The 18,234-nt window shown below is 46.6% G+C and overlaps 1 protein-coding gene across 1 annotated transcript in view; it reads left to right on the forward strand.

Annotated features, from left to right (window-relative positions):
• Tnn (tenascin N) overlaps positions 1-13,031 on the forward strand; it is a 65,185-nt gene extending 52,154 nt beyond the window's left edge. The window contains exons 20-23 of the mRNA XM_010630296.3: positions 3,333-3,429; positions 4,669-4,836; positions 10,397-10,560; positions 12,222-13,031. Of these exons, the coding sequence (XP_010628598.1) occupies positions 3,333-3,429; positions 4,669-4,836; positions 10,397-10,560; positions 12,222-12,362 (570 nt within the window). The 3' untranslated portion in view covers positions 12,363-13,031. The remainder of the gene's footprint in view (positions 1-3,332; positions 3,430-4,668; positions 4,837-10,396; positions 10,561-12,221) is intronic.
• Positions 13,032-18,234: the final 5,203 nt, after the last annotated feature.

The following is an 18,234-nucleotide window of genomic DNA, read 5'->3' on the forward strand; positions in this document are numbered from 1 at the left end:
AAAAAAAAAAAAAAAAAAAAAGAAGAAGGCTGGAACGCTCTAATCAAGCTTGGGCATTGTGTTCAGATTGGACATAGAGACCAAAAGCCTTTGTAACGCATCTGTCCTTAAAAGGGCAGGATTGGAGTTGAACCTGACCTTGTAGTGTGAATGTGATTTGACACAGTGGATGTGGAAGCAAACATGAGTTTCACATCCAGCCTCAAATTCCATTGTACATGATGCAAGGAGAGTCCAGGGAGGGTGATGGCATAGGCACGTTTCTAGGAAACAAATCTAGGTCTTAAGAAACGGTGTTTGGGAAAACAGACTTGTTAGAGTTGGTATTTTCAAAGTGTCTGACAGAAAGGTGATGAGTGTGTTGTCTTTGCTTTAGTTGCTAAGGAATTAGCTGTAAGTCTCTGGCTACTTAATTTTCTGGACTTTTGCATCTGCAACGTGGTACCACATACACTCGCCCAGAGCCAATGCTCAAGTGCTCAATCAGTGATTGTTACATAAATGAGTAAATGAATGAAGAATGGAGGACACTAGAACTACGGGAAAGTCAGTGTTAGTGCAGTGTGTAATTGTTCCTAAATTCTGTCTCTCAGCTCTTTACCATTTGTAGGACCTGTTCATAGGACATGTGCCATCTCCTTTAGCCCTTTCAGCAACTCTGTGTGGTAGACCCTTCTTTCCCACTTCTGTCTTAGTTTGATAATGAATTGGCAGAGGGTCAGGAACACAAACGCCTGATTCACCACGTCTCTGCCAAGGACAGGCTATAGCTGACTCAGAGCCTGGACCTTGCCCCTACCCTTTGGTGCCTCAGTTCAGCCTCTCCTGGGCAAGTGAGCCTGCACCGATGCCTCAGGAGGAGTTAAAGGTGAGCACCCGCGAGGAGGATCAGCACTATTGCAGGGTAACCTGTGCTCTGCTGCTCCCTCCAGCTCTTCCCAGACAACAACAAAGAATGCACAAATATTAGGAGGTTTACCTTACCAGATTCAAGGTAATGCATTTTACTTCAAGGCACCTGCCCTGAAGCCTGGTGGAAGGCAGGGATATTAGATTTTGTGCTGGGGCTTTTCCATTTGAATGAAAATGGAGAAAAATTGGTAGAAAGCAATTTCAGCTGTTGGTTAGTGGCAGTCATTGCTGAGGTTAGCTAGGATGGCTTTTAGCTTGGCTCTCAAGGTCAAGTGGAATTATGTGTTATCAAGTCCAGTAGTACACAAAGGGGTTTAAGTTTTAGGTACTTTTAAAGTTTACTTCATATAAAGGAATTCAATTTACTCGGATGGGAACTGCCCTCTTCCAAATAGAGGAATTTTTGTAAAGAAGGTAGATGTTTATGCATTGTTTCCAACTGTCTCTTTCACACTCACCCTTCTGCCCCTGTCACCAACACAGCCCTTGCTAAAATCATGGGTGATTCCATTTCTCTAAGTTCTAGAGACAGTTTTGATCTCCCTTTCCTCCCTGTGTCATGAACATTTGACACTATTAACCATTATTTCTCTGTGACTTTGTGATTTCACATTTTCCTAGTTTTTTTTCCCCTGCATTTCCAGTTACTTCTTTCCTCCTTAATGAAATAATTTTCCCCCATGTGGCTGTTACATATTACAAGCCTAATTTAAGGCCTGATCCTAGGGCATTTTCTCCCTTTAGTTTCTTTTTCATCCTGCATGGCCTCATTTGTTCCCATGACTTCACTTTCCCGTGTCCCAGTGGCACCCTGTAGTCATTAGGATGGAATGGGTTATGTTGCAGTAACAAACCATCCCCAAATTCAGTGATCTAACAGTAGGCTTTTTTGCTCATGTGTGCAGCGTTCTCTGGAGGTTTGGCCACCGCTTCTAAGTGGTGACTCAGGGATTCAGGCTGCTTCCATCTTGTGGTTTTGCCTTTTCAACACATGGCCTTCAACTTGGTTTCGTGGCATAGATCAGTAGAAGAGGACATGGAGAATCCCATCCGCTCTTCTGTGCTTCCATTTATAGCCCTTTGGCTAGAAATACATGTCTCTACCTTAATTGCAGGGGCATTGAAAAGGAAGTCTTTCTGTGTTCCAGGGAAGAAAAAAGTGAAATGGGACTGGGTAGCTACTAATGCCCACTTTCACACTATCGCTTAGACTCGTCTTTAGGACTCTAGCTCTTAACGGTCACCTGCTTGTGTGGCATCATCACACCTCAGAAGCAGCTCACACTACATTTCCAAAGGAGCTCATGGTGCACCCACAAAAACCTGTTCTCTCTGAGAATCTCCCCTCTAGGAGAACAGCTTAGTGATAGTCATCCAATTCTGCAAGCCCAAACCATAAGAATGGTTCTTGGCTTTCTTCTCCTTCAGTTCCACATTCTGTCTGTTACCACGACCTGGTGTCCACTTTTGTGTATCCTCGGGGCAGCCTCTATTCCAAGTGACTGTCGTCTCTTGCAGTCCACTGTGGTGACTTCCTAGCTGACCACCCCTCTTCCGCTCTTGCCCTGGCCAGTCCCTTTCTACACTGCATTTAGAGGGGTCTGAGTGCGCCTGATACTCTTACTTCTCCTCAGCTCTCAGTCACTTCCTCAGGGGGCTATGCCTAGGTTCTCCTGTTTAATTTTCTCACAGTCCTATTGCATCTTTCCTTCATAGCGTTTGTTGTTTTAATTGCGTGTTTGTTTAATTCATGTTTGTCTCATTTACTAGACAGTTCTGTGAGGCGAGGGACCATTTTTGGTTTATTAGTTTTCTGCATCATCTTTTGTTGTGCCTACTACATACTGGATGCTTAATAAATATTGCTTGGATGAACTGTGTTCTCTGTAAATTTCATATACTTGCTACAGTAGGAATTAAGTAAGCTAAAAGATAATTCCTACTTTCAAACTGTATAGGGTGGAAGAGGGAAGAAAAAACATATACATATAATGTGTCCCAACTGGGTCAAATAGATGTTGAAGGCTATGGGCCAGAGTCAGCAGTCTGGAAAGTTTTGTCTTACTTAGTCCGCCACTGGCAGCTCTATCGCCAGTTCCTCAAGTTTATCTGTGCTCTATAATTGAAATTTCTTGAGGGCAGAAATCTCTGTTAGAAATTACACATTTTAATACCCAGCGTGCTTCTTTGTACCTAAGGAATTCTTACTGATATCATAGGCAAATATAGTGAATATGTAGAAATAAAAATCCTTTCTGAGAAGTAAAGACATGGTGCTGCTGGAGGAAGTCACTTTATGGGCAGCTTCTCTAGTCCCTTCATGACCCCTGATACCACCTTGGGAAATGCAGATATTGTCCCCTTCCCACTCAGTTTTCTCTGTTCAGTGTGTCGTAGTAAACCATCCGTGCCCCTTTCAGGTCTTCCAGAGACGGAACACTGGGCAGTTGGATTTCTTCAAGCGCTGGCGGAGCTATGTGGAAGGCTTTGGGGACCCCATGCAGGAGTTCTGGCTTGGTATGATTTCTGAGACACCAAGGGGGTGGGCTTGTGGCTAATTTTCCCCTTGAAAGCTGGTTAGGCAGCTCATCGGGAGGTCCAGGTGACAGGGACACTGCGTTGGTGATCCCAAGCAAGTGGGGAAGGTCTCATGTACTTCAGACTCGTCAAGAGGTAGGGCGGCCCAGGTGGTTTTTATGCTGTATGTAAGCTCCACAAGATCTGCCTGGAGCCTGAAATTCTAACAAATCGTACTAGAAAAGCAGTTGTCTGATTGGGATTCTGGGCTCTTACTGGAAGGGTATTCTAGTAGTCCCTGAAATTCTGATGGTAATGCCAGGTATTATAGGTATTATATTTTTCCCCTTTTCTCTCTTCTCTCCTCTGGAGCAGATGTTCACAGAGAGTGAAACAGCCAAAAGCATCAGTGGGGAAATGAAAAATTTAAAAAATCATAATCTGAATACTCTATGTCTAATGGAGTATAAGATTGTGGTTTGCTTGGTACAAAATCTCTTCAGGGACCTGAGAATGACTATTGATCTGTTGTCTAGTTATGAGATGTTTGGACAATAAGAGCTGCTTTTGTTTTAGAGGCATGGAGCTGATGGGCAGATTCGTCCCATGATTATCCTCCACCCCACCAACTGTACCCTTCTGTATAAGTCATTAGTTTGACAGTGCCAAAAAAATAATAGGGTGATAAAATTGGTCCCTTCCCCCCACAGAGAAAGTGTTGGAAAGGCTCTTTATTGGCAGAAAACAAAAGCTAGGATGACTTTTGGCTTTGAAAGTCTTAGATACAAGTGGAGAGTGCTCACACATGGATTGGTTGGAGTCTTAGTCACTTTACTTATCTCTGGGAAGCAATACCTGACACTGGTATACTAAAAGTGAAGGGTTTACTATGGACACAGTTTGTAGAGCTTTCAGTCCATAGTTGGCTGGCTCCAAGGCAGGACGGTGTGCCAGAGCGGCCTGGCAAAGGAGAGCAGCTCGTGGCGTGTCCGCAGGAGGCAGAGAGCCCCCGAGGGAGGAGGAGGGAGGTAGACCCTTCCATGCCACGGCCTCAGTGACCTCCTCCTCCAACCAGTATCACATTTAGCTATAAACTCATTGGTGGATTCATCCATTGATGAATATCACACAACCAAGGTCTAGTCACTCCCAGACCACCCACCTACAAGCCCACGAGGCCTTGGGGGACATCTAAATAGAAACCATAATTGGTCATTAGAATTCATTCTGCATTTGTAGGACTTGACAAGCTACACAATCTCACCAGCAGCACTCCTACCCGGTATGAGGTCAGAGTGGATTTACAGACTTCCAATGAATCTGCCTATGCCGTGTATGACTTCTTCCAAGTGGCCTCCCCCAAGGAGCGGTATAAGCTGTCAGTTGGGAAATACAGAGGCACAGCAGGTAAGAAAGTGTTTCCTTACTGTTACAGCCTCTTTCTCTCTGTTGTCTAAGAATTGTTCTGCCAGGTGCCATGGATCTGGGTGGGGGTGGAATATTGTTCTGTCTCCACAGTGGGAAGTGGGCTGGGGGTGAACAAAGATGTTAAGACAGTCCTTAACCTTCCTGCATCTGGAACTCTTGAACCCCACTCTAATAAAACCCCTCCTCTTCTACTCCCCCAGTTCAGGCTGTTGGGAATTGGCTGATGAAATTATCCTTTCTGGTGATTTTCTGGTGCTTTCAACCTTTCATTAGACTTCAGCACTGTGGCTGTCGTGTCTGTCGGCACAGCAGTGTGTATGTGTTATTATTTAAGCATTTTGTTTTACTTTGCTATAAATAAAGACAGAACAATGAAAGTGCTGATTTAAACAATAAGAAAGATAGGTGTCATTAACTTAATACAACTGTGATGACCCAGAAATGAGCAGTTCAGCTGAAAGCAGGGAATCTTTAGCCTCGATTAGCTGCTCATTGGAGGTTAGCTGGTTGATGATGTGTTCATTTGTGAGGGAAAGGAACAAAATGAAGCAATGTAATGGCAATGTTGGAATGATTCCAGTAAATATTTCATTTCAAAGGGGAGGTGTGGTTATTGCTTTAATACTAATATTTAAAATCTATTATTTATGGTTTTTAAGTCAAGTAAGTCTATTTGACTTTTACGTGTTTCCCACTTTGGTGTAATTATGTAGGAAGGTGTTAGCAGCCAAACGGACACAGTTTTTGTACTCAGACTCACATGTAGACAGAAGAAGAAAAGTATAAGGTAACTTATACTTAAGAAAGGTATAAGGATTGGAGTGGATGGAGGAAGCATCCTGCAGAGCAGGGGCTGGAGCTGGTCAGAAAGAAGAGTTGAGCATAGGCTGAAGGAAGGAAGGGCCCCTTAGCGAGGGCAAGGACTGAGCTGAGGTAAGGGCATTGGAGTGTAGTCCTGTAGGGGTCACAACTGTCCACTCAGAGTCTCCGATGGCAGACAGCTGTGAATTTCTGAGATCTACAATCTCGTCTAAAAGAAGCCATCACATGAATTTTGCTTTTATTTCTTTGTGTCTAGCACAGAGCCTGGCAGAGAGAATGTGAGTTTAAAAACTGAAATTGCTAGCAGGACTTTTTGATATAATCTCACAAATGTTTAATATCCTCCCAAGACCCAATAGGTGCCACAGGGGTCAGTGAGTTTGGTGAAGGGGTAAGGTAGGAGGGGTGATCATCACTTAGTAGAGTACCCAGGAGTATAGGTTACATAGGACTGTCCAAGAATTCCAAGCAGGGTTCGGGTGGGGAAAAGTGTGCAAAGAACTGTTTATCTTATGGGACTAAGCCCATGGTTCCTCATCCCCACCCCACCTCTAAAAAAGATTGGACGGCATTGCTGATGGCTTCCTGAAGGGCCCGTGACCCTTTAGTGTAAAAAGGGACACACACACCTGTCTCTTCCACCCTTTGTACCTCCTGCTCTGGCCTCAGTCCACATGGAGCCTATCAGGTTATCCCCATTGCTTCCAGTACCCTCTTTTCTGTTCTTGCCACAAGCATCATCAGCTTTAGTCTTTCTTTCTCAGGCCAGAGTCCCTGCCTTCACAGGTGCCATCTGTGGGCCGGTTGATCCCTGGACAATGTATGAAGTTGGGTGTTTCCCTCTGGCTCCTGTTCCCCCCACCTCCTTGAGATATAGCACCCCTCATGGCTTCCTGGTTAGGGCCTTATTCAGGACTGTCCTCCCAGGCTGTCCCTGCTCCTTTCCTAGAACATTAAAATTTGCCTTTGCTAGGCCTGTTTAACATAATCCAGCAAATGAACTGATGCTAATGGGAAAATGCCTGAAAGGAGTCTGCATATTTGGGGATTAATGTGATTTTCCTCCCAGGTACTGTATTTGCATTTTAACTGTGATTAGGGGACAGTTCCACTCTAAGGTTGTTCAGGGCAACAGTGCCAGTCAGCGGAAGATATATTTTTTTAATAGGAAGCCTTGGGAGACTTTCAAATCACACAGCACTTAGGCAGCAGTCTGGTCTTCCAGTGCCTGATCATTCCTACCTTTAAAGTCCCGATTACATTGGGGGATCAGTGGAGTTTGAGTTTTCCTTATATATGGTGATGGGTCCATGAGGAGGGCTTTAAAATTTTGGCTTCTTATGTCCTACATGATGAGGCCGTATTTAGAGGAAAGGCTTTTAAATGGAAGGTGAGCACTTCGGTTTCTCTGTTCATGTGCTGGCTGTCCCCACTTCTGACTTGGTTAGGGCTGTGCCGAGAGCAGAGATGTGAGGAGATATGCAGCCCCCGAGAGAATGTGAGGTTCAAGGCTTGTCCCCTCTTCAGGGTGTACAGGTGGGCCCTTTGTGTCCCACTGAAATCACCCCCAAATCCATTATTTCTTCCTGAAGGAAGCACTACAGGGGCAATACAATGTAAATTTAGTTTTTATTTTAAGACTTGGAATGAGGCAAGGAGGCTGTCTGATGCTCTCTACCTTTGAGATACTATTCATCTATTTAGAGATGAAAATGGAAACCTAAATAGACATTCAGAATAGCACTGAAGGATTTCTGTGGGCTGAGCAATTGTTTACAGCTGATTTCAAGTTCCAGCTTTGTGGGGCTCAGTTGTGCCCAGGTTTGGGGATGGGTCCAGGCTCTGGTGATCTGTACCAGCATGGAGTGGGCTGGGGCCAGGGATGCCCGATATCTCAATGCCAGGACATTCCTTGTTTTGAGGTGGGACTTGAAAAAGAAAAAAAAAAATCAAAAACCTTAATGGATAGGAGTATAAAAGGGAAAGCCAGAAATGTTGCCATTCTTTTGCTTACTTTTTCCTAATCCCAAGATAAAAGACATGTGAGGTCCAGGCATAGGATTCAGGGGGAATATATAACCTTCGTAGATATGATGGTAATGGCTTTTCCTGGTCTGAGATAGTAGATTTCTGGGTCATCTTTTTTGTTCCATGAAATGCTAAAGGAGCAGTGTCAGTCTCAGAGTGACATTTGGATGAGGTAGTTGGTGACCGGCTTAGTGGCACTGTCTTGAGCTTGGATTCAGCCCTATTATGCCGCCCACCATCAGCCTCCCCAGCCTGCACCTGAGAAGTTCCAGCTTCTCACCAAAGACATTGTACTGGAATTGGGGCCTTTATCTCTAATGCAGTGCTTTTTCCTAAAGCCCTGAGGAGGGAGAGTCTGAGCACCGTGGTTTTGACTATTTTATTTTACTTTATCTTACTTAGGGAAATACGCTTAATAAATCAGAATGCTGTTTTGGCTAGGGCTTGGTGAGTAGGATAAAATTACTCACTATCTACTTCTGAACATTAGAGTGGCTTCAGTTTCTAGAAGGCAGAAAATCCATCTGTGGAAAAAAAAAAAGGTCCCATTTAGGCTTAAACCTGCTTCACCCCTCTTTGGCCCAGTGCCCAAGGTGAGATAACAAAAACCCACAGAAAGCCTCTGCCCAGATGCCTCAAAAACAGGCCCGGGGACTTTGTGCACAAGTTAGGTAACCGAGCGCATTAAAAGGATGTTACTAAGGAAATCCTTGTGTGTTATTTCAGGCTGTCATTAACTGTGTGCACGACAGCTAGAGGGAGGAGGAAACGTGTACGGACAAAGTGACAGCGTACGGGACAGAGCTGTTTCGCCGTCTCAGTGAAGCGGCCTATCTGGCTGGCTCTGTTCTTGCTCCTCCTACCTTTGCTGGGTGAGGCAGAAAGCAGCTGTTGTTTGAACTTGCAGAGCTGGAGGGGCAAACTGGGACACATGGTTTGCTACCAACTCTGTCACTGTGCTGGGGGCTGAATCCGGGGCTGTGCTCTTGCCGAGTGTGTGCCGACCTCTGAGCTATGCCTCCTTCCTCTAGCAGCTCTATGATCCCGCCCCACTCACCTCTGCTAAGTTTTTGAGAGCAAAGACTTCCTCACTGTTTGTATTCCTGGAGCCTAATGGGGAGCTCTGCACAAGAAAGTGAATGACGTCGTAGCTCCTATCAGAATCATCGGAAGAGCTCGTCCATGCACAGATCGCAGGGGCCCACTCTATGTGTAGTTTCTGGTTCTGCCGGTGTGGGGTGAGCCTGAGAATGTGCATTTCTAACAAGTTCCCAGGTGATGCTGGGGACCTTGTTTGGAGAACCATTGTTGTTGGTTGTTAGAGATAGCTGTCTTTTCCTGGCATTGTTAAAGCCCTCTGTTGGAATAAGGGAGCCATGGATTATTTGGTGACTCAGAAAGAACCTTGGTCTTAATAGCTGAGGGTTGAAAGTTGAGTCCTGGCTCTCATCTGTGGACTATGGGACCTTGACAGGTCCTATAGTCTGTTCCTTGTGAATTTATTCATGTGACCAAGGGCTGCTCTGCTCACTTCATGGAATAAGATGAGAACCTGTGTGAAGAAGATGCCTCATGGACCAGGGGTTCAGGATAATGGAATTATCACTAGAGCAGGAACAGGACTTGTTTAAGCTTGTGATTGATATGAGCCCTTATTGCCTTTTATGGGCTGAAAAAGAAAGTAAACTTGTAACAGGATGACAAATATGGTAGGGAAATAGGTGTAATGCAAGTAAAATAAGGTAGATCCTAGACAGGATGTAATGAAGCACTGAACTGTACATGTATCCTTGGAAAGGCTCTAGATGTTCAGGTGTGTGTGCGCGTGTGGTGTATGTGTGCATTTGTGTTAAGGTGGTAGGGAGACTGGTGAGAATCTTCCTCAGGTGTGGAGTGGAGATAGGCATTGAGGGATGGTTAGGATTTGGCCAGTGGAAGGTAGAAAGATGCCCTATTGGAGGTGGACCTTTCTTTTCCACAAGTGGGGGGTGCCTGGTGAGAACAGTGGGATCCAAGCTTGTGCAGCGGGGACAGCCAAGGGACAAGCTTGTAAAGCAATGAGGAGTCATCACCTGTCTGTGGTAGGAAGGAGGAAATCGGACCAGAGGGGACCAAGATGGGGGTTTGAACTTCATAGGGGCTTGCAGGCAAGAAGTTGGGGAGAAAGCTGTTGGGTTCATGTGGGCCCACAGAAGTGAGAAAAGACCTAGGCTGGCAGCCATGGGGGCAGAGAGGTAGGTAGGGTGTGTGAGCCATGTGAGAAAGAAAGGTTGGATGAAAGATATGAAGGGCATGTTGAGGATAGCACTGGAGTTTCAAGTCTAGGTGGCAGGGAGAAGGGTCACCGTAGCAGAGATAGAAGACAGAGAGTAGTTATTTCTTGGGAGGGGTGGTCAGACATTTGACTTTTTGTGACTCTGGAGACTGTGGAGCTTACAAGTGAAAAAGCCATTACAGCCACTGGAGAAACAGGCCTGGAGTTTGGGTAACAGGCCAGAGCACCTGTTCATCTGTATTGTGTTCTCATTTGGGCCATTTTGAGAGTGGTGACCAACTGTGACATGTAAGTGGCCGAATCCTTGGCATTTTCACGCCTAGATGTTTCCTGCTGGGTCCTCTTTGGGGCCAGACTGTGACCATGCCCCCAAAGCCTAAACAAGGCTCCTGTCTCCCCTCTTCTCTCCTCCAGGGGATGCTCTTACATACCACAATGGATGGAAGTTTACAACTTTTGACAGAGACAATGATATTGCCCTCAGCAACTGTGCTCTGACGCATCATGGCGGCTGGTGGTACAAGAACTGCCACTTGGCCAACCCTAATGGCAAATACGGGGAGACCAAGCATAGTGAGGTACGTGACAGGCAAGCATTTTCTCTGCCCTCTGCTCTGCCCACAGTCAGCTTCCGAAGGGGGGACACCCTTCAGGCTGGGCTGGTGGCCCCTCTCTCTCCGAGGCTCCCAGTCAGGGCACTGCCCACTCGACTTTCCAGTGCTGCACACTTTCCTAGTGGCAGGTGGGTGGGAAGCTCTGCTGCCCACCGTGTGTAGACTGATGTTGTGAGTCACACGCCACCTCGTTTTACAAGTTCACACACGGATGCTGTCGTGGCTTGGGCTGCTACAACAAAATGTTGCAGATTGGGTCACTTGAATAAGTTCTAGATCAGACCGACAGCAGATTTGATTCTTGTGGGGTGGGGTGCATGGTGGTGGGTGGGTAGTGGATTTGCTTCCTGGCTGGTAGACAGCTGCTTTCTCACTACATCCTCCTATATCAGAGAGGAAGAGAGAAGGGTCCTGACTTTATCCACGCAGCCCTGTCAGGAGCATACAGGGCTGGGCGCCCGTGGGGGTCCCCTGCCCTCTCTTGCTTGGAAGCCTTCAAAGCTACTGCAGTTTCTTGAACCTCCACAACCCTTGCTTGTCATCTCGACTCTTTTCCATCCACGTGCATCTCCTGCCTGCTTCCTCACAGCTTTTTGAGAATTGCATCTTTGCTCCTAATTATCCTTAATCCCTATGCTCCCAAACCCTTGGATTCCTGATTCTGGGTTTCCACCTTCCCGTCCTTATCTTACTCCACCCTTATCTTGTCCTCCAGGAAGCCCCTCTTCCCAGAACTTATCCCATACCGATATTACTGTCAATATCGGCACATGGAAAGCGCAGGTAAATTTTTATTATTTTGGTCCTAATCAGCTCCTTATGTGATTTTTCAAATGGAAGAGAAATTTGCCCCCCGAGGAAACCGAGGAAGGTGGCCCATGAATCACAGTGGCAGTGTGTGGGCCGATCAGAGAGGCCTGCAATCAGAGATCAGATATTTGAAATGAGCAGTCAGCGTGCTCTAAACCATCCCCATATTCGCTAATAAAAGACATTCATCTGGTTAATGTGCTTTTCACAGTCTGCGCGGCATTTAGCTTCTTGTTTATTATTTACCTCACAAATTAAAATACATAAAATTGGTCACTTGGGCTCTTTATTGGCCAGGTTGCAAGGTTATTAAGTGAATTAAATATTATTATGCTCACCAGTCAAAAGACATAAAATGATATTTAGTTTTCAGCAGGCTATTTGTTACCCTAGAGCTAATACCTAAACAGTCTCAATTGAAAATTATTTCACACAATTGGCCAATTAATATGTTTATTTTTGCCTTTAATTTTTGGGAAAGGAAAAGAGTGAGGCAAACCTAATTTGCTCACGCCTGGCCGGGCTGACCTCGGGGTTAGCTGTCTGTCCGGGCCTCCCCCACATCCTGGACGCAAACCCCTCTCTTTCCGGCAGCGACCTGGCTTCTGTTCCTTCTGCCTGTCTAACCCAGCTGCCCAGCAGAGGGCGCACGCTCACAGCGCTGGCCCTCACCTGGCGGATCGGCGCTCCAGGGACCGCTTTCTCTGGCTCTGCACAGCGGGAGCGGATTGAGTACCAAAGAATGATTCCTTGGTACCAAAAGCCACTCTTCCTTCTTCCAAAGTGCAACTTCTTGATGTTGACATTTTGCGTAGGGGGTGAACTGGAAGCCGTGGAAAGGACATGAGTTCTCCATCCCTTATGTGGAGTTGAAAATTCGCCCTCATGGCTACAACAGAGAGCGTTTCCACGGCAGAAAGAAGCGGACTTTGGGAGGAAAGACGAGAATGTTCTGATGACCCGACCAGCAGTGTTCGCAGGAGACAAGACCAGCTGGGGTCGGGCTGCGAGCTTGGGGCCGGTGGGTGGCGGCTGGGAAATGGAAGGTTGAAGGATGCTCCCGGCCTCTAGTTTCTGAGATTGCTGGAAAACTCACAGAAGAAACGATGGCAGCAAGCTTCCAATCCTAGAGGTTCCTTCTCAGTCACCTGCAGTTTTGCCCATCTACGCTAGGGGGCCTGGTACTCGGCGCTGTCCTACTCGCAGTCTGTATTGGCATGGGGAAAAAGGGTTTTGAAACTGCAAGGATTTTTCAGCCCGTTTTTGGTACCAAATATACTGGACTAGTGTGGAAAAAAGGAATCTTCCAGCACTTCACTGGAAATCTCTGGGAACTGGTGCACACATAACATATTTAAATCTCTGCTGATACAGAGCTTGCTAGAAAGTCACGCCAAAGAGAGATTGTGACTGCACAGGAGTCAGGGCTGGGGTAACTTGATGGCTGTTGCCTCCTATTTCCTGTGGGTTCCGAGAGGAGAAGTGTAAATCCCACTCCTTTTTAATCGCTGGTGTTATGAGGAAGAATAAAGAGAATAAAAAGGGGCCCAGATGCTTTCACATTTAGCTAGTTTCTGTCTGGTCTGCGGCACACTGGAAACCAAAGCTGCCATTTTACTGCTATTTTTAACAGCCCCCTTTGCAGCCATTTGCATAGCCATTTTCATAGATCTGCATATGTTGTAAATAAATTCTCACTCAACTTAAATAATTTGACTCTCTTAAATACTGGCTCCTTTCCGAGACTCTTCCCTGACTGCCTTTCCCTACCACCAGGCCCTCAGCCTCCCTCCTTTCCTGTCCCCCCCACATTGCTGGACCCCTGAGTTTCCAGGCAGCAGGGCACCAAGAGGCTGTCTTTGGACGCTCGGCAAGTCTCGTCCTTTTTTGCTTGTTTCCTATCGGTTTGGAAGGTTTTCCGTAGTCAAGTCAGTGACCATTGAAGTAACTTAAATTCTTATTCAAGAAAATAAACCACTTGATTAAAAAAAAAAAAAGCTTTTGTTGTTTTATTTTCCCTGCACAAGTGCACTTGGATTCTAAATTTAACCTAAGTGCAAGTGAAGGTACAGTTCGTGTGCTCTGTTGGAACTGGTTGGTTGCGGTCTCCTTCCTGTGCGATGGCGCATGGTGGTATTTGGACTGCAGAAGAAGGGCATGAGTGGGAAGGGAGGCAGATGTTCTGGAAGCCGCTGTGCCCTACCATTGTCTAGATTTCTTCAGGTTTTAGCCTCTGAGAAAATGCCAAGCTCTATTCCTGTGACCGTTTTTGTCAACGCTTTATGTTTTCAGTGTGCCTCCCTCCCCTCTTCTCTCTCCCTCTCTCTCCCCTCTCTCCTTTTCTCAGCCGTCCCCAGATGGACATAATGAACCATGCCACTGCAGCCGCTGGATCCCGTACTGAGTGGGCTGAGTGAAGTCCAGTGTTGATGTTGGGGCTGCTCATTAAAAATGTGTTTGCACATTGCTCATTGATCGAGAGTCTGTTAAGTGTTGTCCTGCTTTGGATGAGGCAGTGTGCTTGACACTGAGGAAACGTGGGCAAGCCAGATCCAGTGCTCATGCTAATGGAGCTGGTCCGCCTGCCTGCCTGCCTGCCTGCCTTCCTTCCTTCAATAAGTATTGATTAAATCCTATTGAGTGCCAGGTTCTAAGCACTGGACCTATTGAAGTAAACAAAACATTCCCATATATGTTTTGTTTATATAGTCTCTAGTCCTTATGTTCTACAGGTAGGGACTGATGATAAAAAACAAATAAATTATGCTTATAATTTAAGCTTATAATTTAATGGCAGTAAATGATGAGTAAATGTGTAATTGCAAGAAGTAATAAATGCTGTAGGAGAAAAAGTAGGCTTAAGAGTTGGAGGTGGTGATTGGTGGTGAAGCCCAGAGGTGGTTGTTTTAGTTACTTTACTGGTCTCGAGACAGATAGCTGACACCCACAACTGAAGGAAGGAAAGGTTTATTTTGGCTCATAGTTTGTAGCAGTTTCATTCCATAGTCAGCTGGTTCCAAGGCAGAGCAGAGGAGAGCAGCTCCTAACTTGCCAGCAGGAGGCAGAGAGCCATCAAGGGAGGCGGAGGGAGGTAGACCCTTCCAGGACACAGCCCCAGTGACCTCTTCCTCCAAGCAGCCTCCACCTTCCAACATCACATTTAGCTATAAACTCAGCAGGGGACCAGTCACACCCCCATGACCCAGTATTCTCCCCCAAACCCCGCTTAGGAGCACATGAGGCTCTGGGGAGAACATCCAGATACAAGCCATAACCCTGGTGTTCTTTCAGGGGCTGGGGGTCTATGGAGGCCCTTCTGGGGTGGAGATAATTGCAGAGACCTTGTCAGATTTCTTTTAGTCTTGGTTCACCTTTGTAGGAACCTGGGCCTGAGCTAATTCCTTGTCACAGAAGCCCTCTGTATAGCTACTGAGTTCCAGGGCCTCTCCTTGAATGCCGTTCTGCTATGTCCTGTGCCTGTTTGTATGAAGAGCACTCACCTCAGTGACTCAGAAGCCTTGGGCTCATCCCTGCTAGTTCCAGGCTCTTTAGTAAAGAATGTCATCTTGGCAAAGTGAATCCAGCCTCAGGGACTGACTCGGAGCCAGAGATGTTGGATGATGGTAGTGCTTCTCAACTTCTAAAATGCTTCCTGAACATACATGTAAATGTGGATTTCTGAGCCCCATCCTTAGATGTTCTGAGCCAGTCGATGTTAGCTGGGGGCTGCCGCCCAGCTGGCGACCCCAGCTTACATAGCTTGGATGTGGGGGCCACTGGTGATCTTCACGCTGGGGGAGTCTGTGGTAGCAACTGATCACAGAGCTCATGTTCCAGGCTCTATGAGCCCAGGGTTTCTCCACCACTCACTGTGAGGAGGACGTCTGGGAAATTGGAGTTGTTTTGTGTTTTTTTGCCTGTAGGACCTGTGCTGACCCTGAGGTGGGGTGGGGCAGAAAAAAATCCTCAATTGACCTTCACATTTCTGCTGGAACAGGGAAGGAAGTTTGGAGCTTGTTTGCAAAGGATGTTTATCTTACGGCGGAGAATGTGGACCTCTCTGTCTTACCCTCATTTTAACGTGATTGGCACTGGCGGCTCGTATGCTGGTAGCTGCACATAGGCTGCGGAAAGGGTTTCTGGGTAGACTTGCTTTTTCAGAGAGGGTCAAACTCTTTCTCAGAGCCAGGTTATGAGATGTCAAGGTTTTGCAACTTATAGGAAGCAATTCTTATCCTTTAGGACAGACCAAAGCAAGCGGAAGTTCATGTAGAAGCGCTGGGGTTGGAAGCAGGACAGAGGTCACACATCCTTGGTAGAGCGTTTCCCTCTCCAGGAAGACACGAGGAAGGCAGTGGTGAGCGAAACAAGCTGCTGGCCTCGTGCGGCTCACAGGATGGTGGGGATGCAGTGCGGGCAGGAACCAGCTCAGTGGCAGCTCAAGAGAGAGGATGGGACGGGGAGCAGAGGGGTGACTGCTCCTACACAGGGTACTGGACAGAGCTCATGGACACAGTGTGGGCATTGGATGGGGGTAGGATCCAGTGGCAGAAATGAGAGAGCATGGAGCATGTTGTCTGAGGGAGGAGAAGCGCTCTGTCGGGGACGAGGAGAGCCCAAGAGCGGCTCTCCGCTCACGTGGCTGTCGTTCAGCGCACAGACGCTGGCTGGTTTCCTTCCAGAGTCCCCTTCTGGGAGTCTCCAGTGAGGCCTGTGCACCTGGGCTTTTCACAGCCCCGCTGGGGTCCTGAGTAGGGCGAGGGCCAGTGCTCGTGTGACTGTGTTCGGACCGTGGAGAACTCCCGCAGGTGTTAAACCGTGGAGTGACATGGCCAAGCTTGTATTTTGGAAATACCAGTCTGCTGGCAGGACGGAGAAGGGGCTTAGCTGAGTTTGTGAAAGATATATTTTTATTTGTAATTGATACGTGTTTGCTCATATTTCTATGTTAAGTTGTGACATTTCCATACGTGTACATAATGTGTGATGATCAGATGAGGGTCTTTGGAACATCCGTCATCTCAGATGTTTATCATTTCTTACATTAGAAACGTTCAAAATCCTTTCTGCTAGCTACTTTGAGATACACAGTTGTGTGAACCACGGTTATCCTACCGAGCTGTAGAATGGCATAAGTTGTTCCTGCTGTCCAGTGCACCCCAGGACCCACTAACCATCCTCTGCAGGAGGCACTGCAAAGCTTAAAGCTTCACACACAAGCTAGGCCCACAGCAATAGCGCAGGCAGCGGGTAATGACTTTTTGGCCCGTGGCAGAGATGGTGGGTAAAGGGAGGCAGGCATAGATGAGAGAAATCTTTTAGAAGAAGAGTGACAGGATCAGAGGAAGATGGGTCCTTACTCGGTAGTGTTTGGAACTGGTTGTTCTCAGTAGCAGCTTTCTCTGGGAATGGGTCCCAGAGTTTGTTTTGTCAAATGAGGTCAGGAAATCTGCTTTGTAACTCAGGATTCTCAGGGATTCGAGGGTCATTACAGACAGAAAATTCTGAAAGAGCCCGGTAGAAAGATGAAAAATGGCTCAAAGAATCGTGATCAAGGAAGCAAAAGGATCATGTGTAGGCGTGAAAAGAGAAGGTGGACAGGTAGGAAAGCAAATAAAGCAACGACATGTCAAAGGAAAAACCAAAGAACTAGTGAAAAGTTCGTGGCAAAATTTAGTCAGTTACTGGAAAATGTCTGCCAAAAGTTTGTTCAAGTCAGTATCATAAACCATTCACCAGGGTAGTGGAGAGGACAGGGAGGGAGTTCATGACCATAGGAACTCAATATGGTTGGGCCCAAAGTCCAGTGAAAGAGGCTTGCTATACTCAGTCTAGCCAGCAGATGGAGGTGTTGTCCCATCAGGAGCCTCTCTGACTTTCTGAACCCCATAAAGTTGAGGCTGTGCATCCCCACTTATCTGCTCTCTTGGGTCGCATCATCTGGAAAGTCAGCCGGCAGTGGGTGCAGCTCAGCATCTCCCTGCGCTTGGCGGTTGCTCAGGCAGTGCTGCGGCTGGCCTAACGCACACCTAACCAAGTAGGCACTACCTTGAAAGGATCGACCGCCTGGTGGGCGGGGCTGGATGATGAGACGGGCGAGGGGGTGGTCAGCATGCCGGAAGGAGGAATTTCAGGCAGTTCTTATTTTCGTATTGTTTCCAAAATCATCTTTTTAGTTGGTTGTTTCTATGGGGAAAATGCGTTGGATTTCAATTCCCATGGTCTAAAAAAAGTTAGGTCATCCCGTAAAAATTTGTTGATCTATAAAATAGATGAAATGCAGTATAATTATAAGGACAGAAATAGGAAACAGTAGCTTGCAGTAGGAATTTAATTTAAATAAAATAAATGAAAAAACATTTTTATTTTGGTGAATAAAGAGCATTAGGTTTAATCAGAGAAGGCTAAGGAGTCAGATGGGGCTTTATGTGAAATTTCTGGAGACATTTGGGCACTTTAGAGGCTCATAGCTAGAGCTCCGATTAGTTCAGTGCCTCTGACTCTGAGGAGGTTCTGCTAGTTCAGCAGTCTTTGAGGCGTGCAAATGAGGAGACCAGCCTGGATTGGGGTGCCTGGTACATGGAAGTCCTGAGGAAGGAATCTGAAAGCTTTGGTTTTCATGGTTCCCTTCTCTTGGCCCCATTTTCTTTATTTTTGAAGTGAAACTCATCAGACAGGATGGCTCATGCCTGTAATCCCAGCCCTTCGGAGGCTGAGGCAGGAGGATTGCTGCGAGTTTGAGGCCAGCCTGGGCTACATAGTAAGTTCAAGACCAGCCTGAACTACACAGGGAGACCCTGTTTTTTTTTTTTTTTTTTTTTTTATATG

The sequence above is a fragment of the Fukomys damarensis genome, unplaced genomic scaffold (assembly GCF_012274545.1).
Source record: "Fukomys damarensis isolate Sample0158 unplaced genomic scaffold, DMR_v1.0_HiC HiC_scaffold_11, whole genome shotgun sequence".
Taxonomy (NCBI): Eukaryota; Metazoa; Chordata; class Mammalia; order Rodentia; family Bathyergidae; genus Fukomys; species Fukomys damarensis.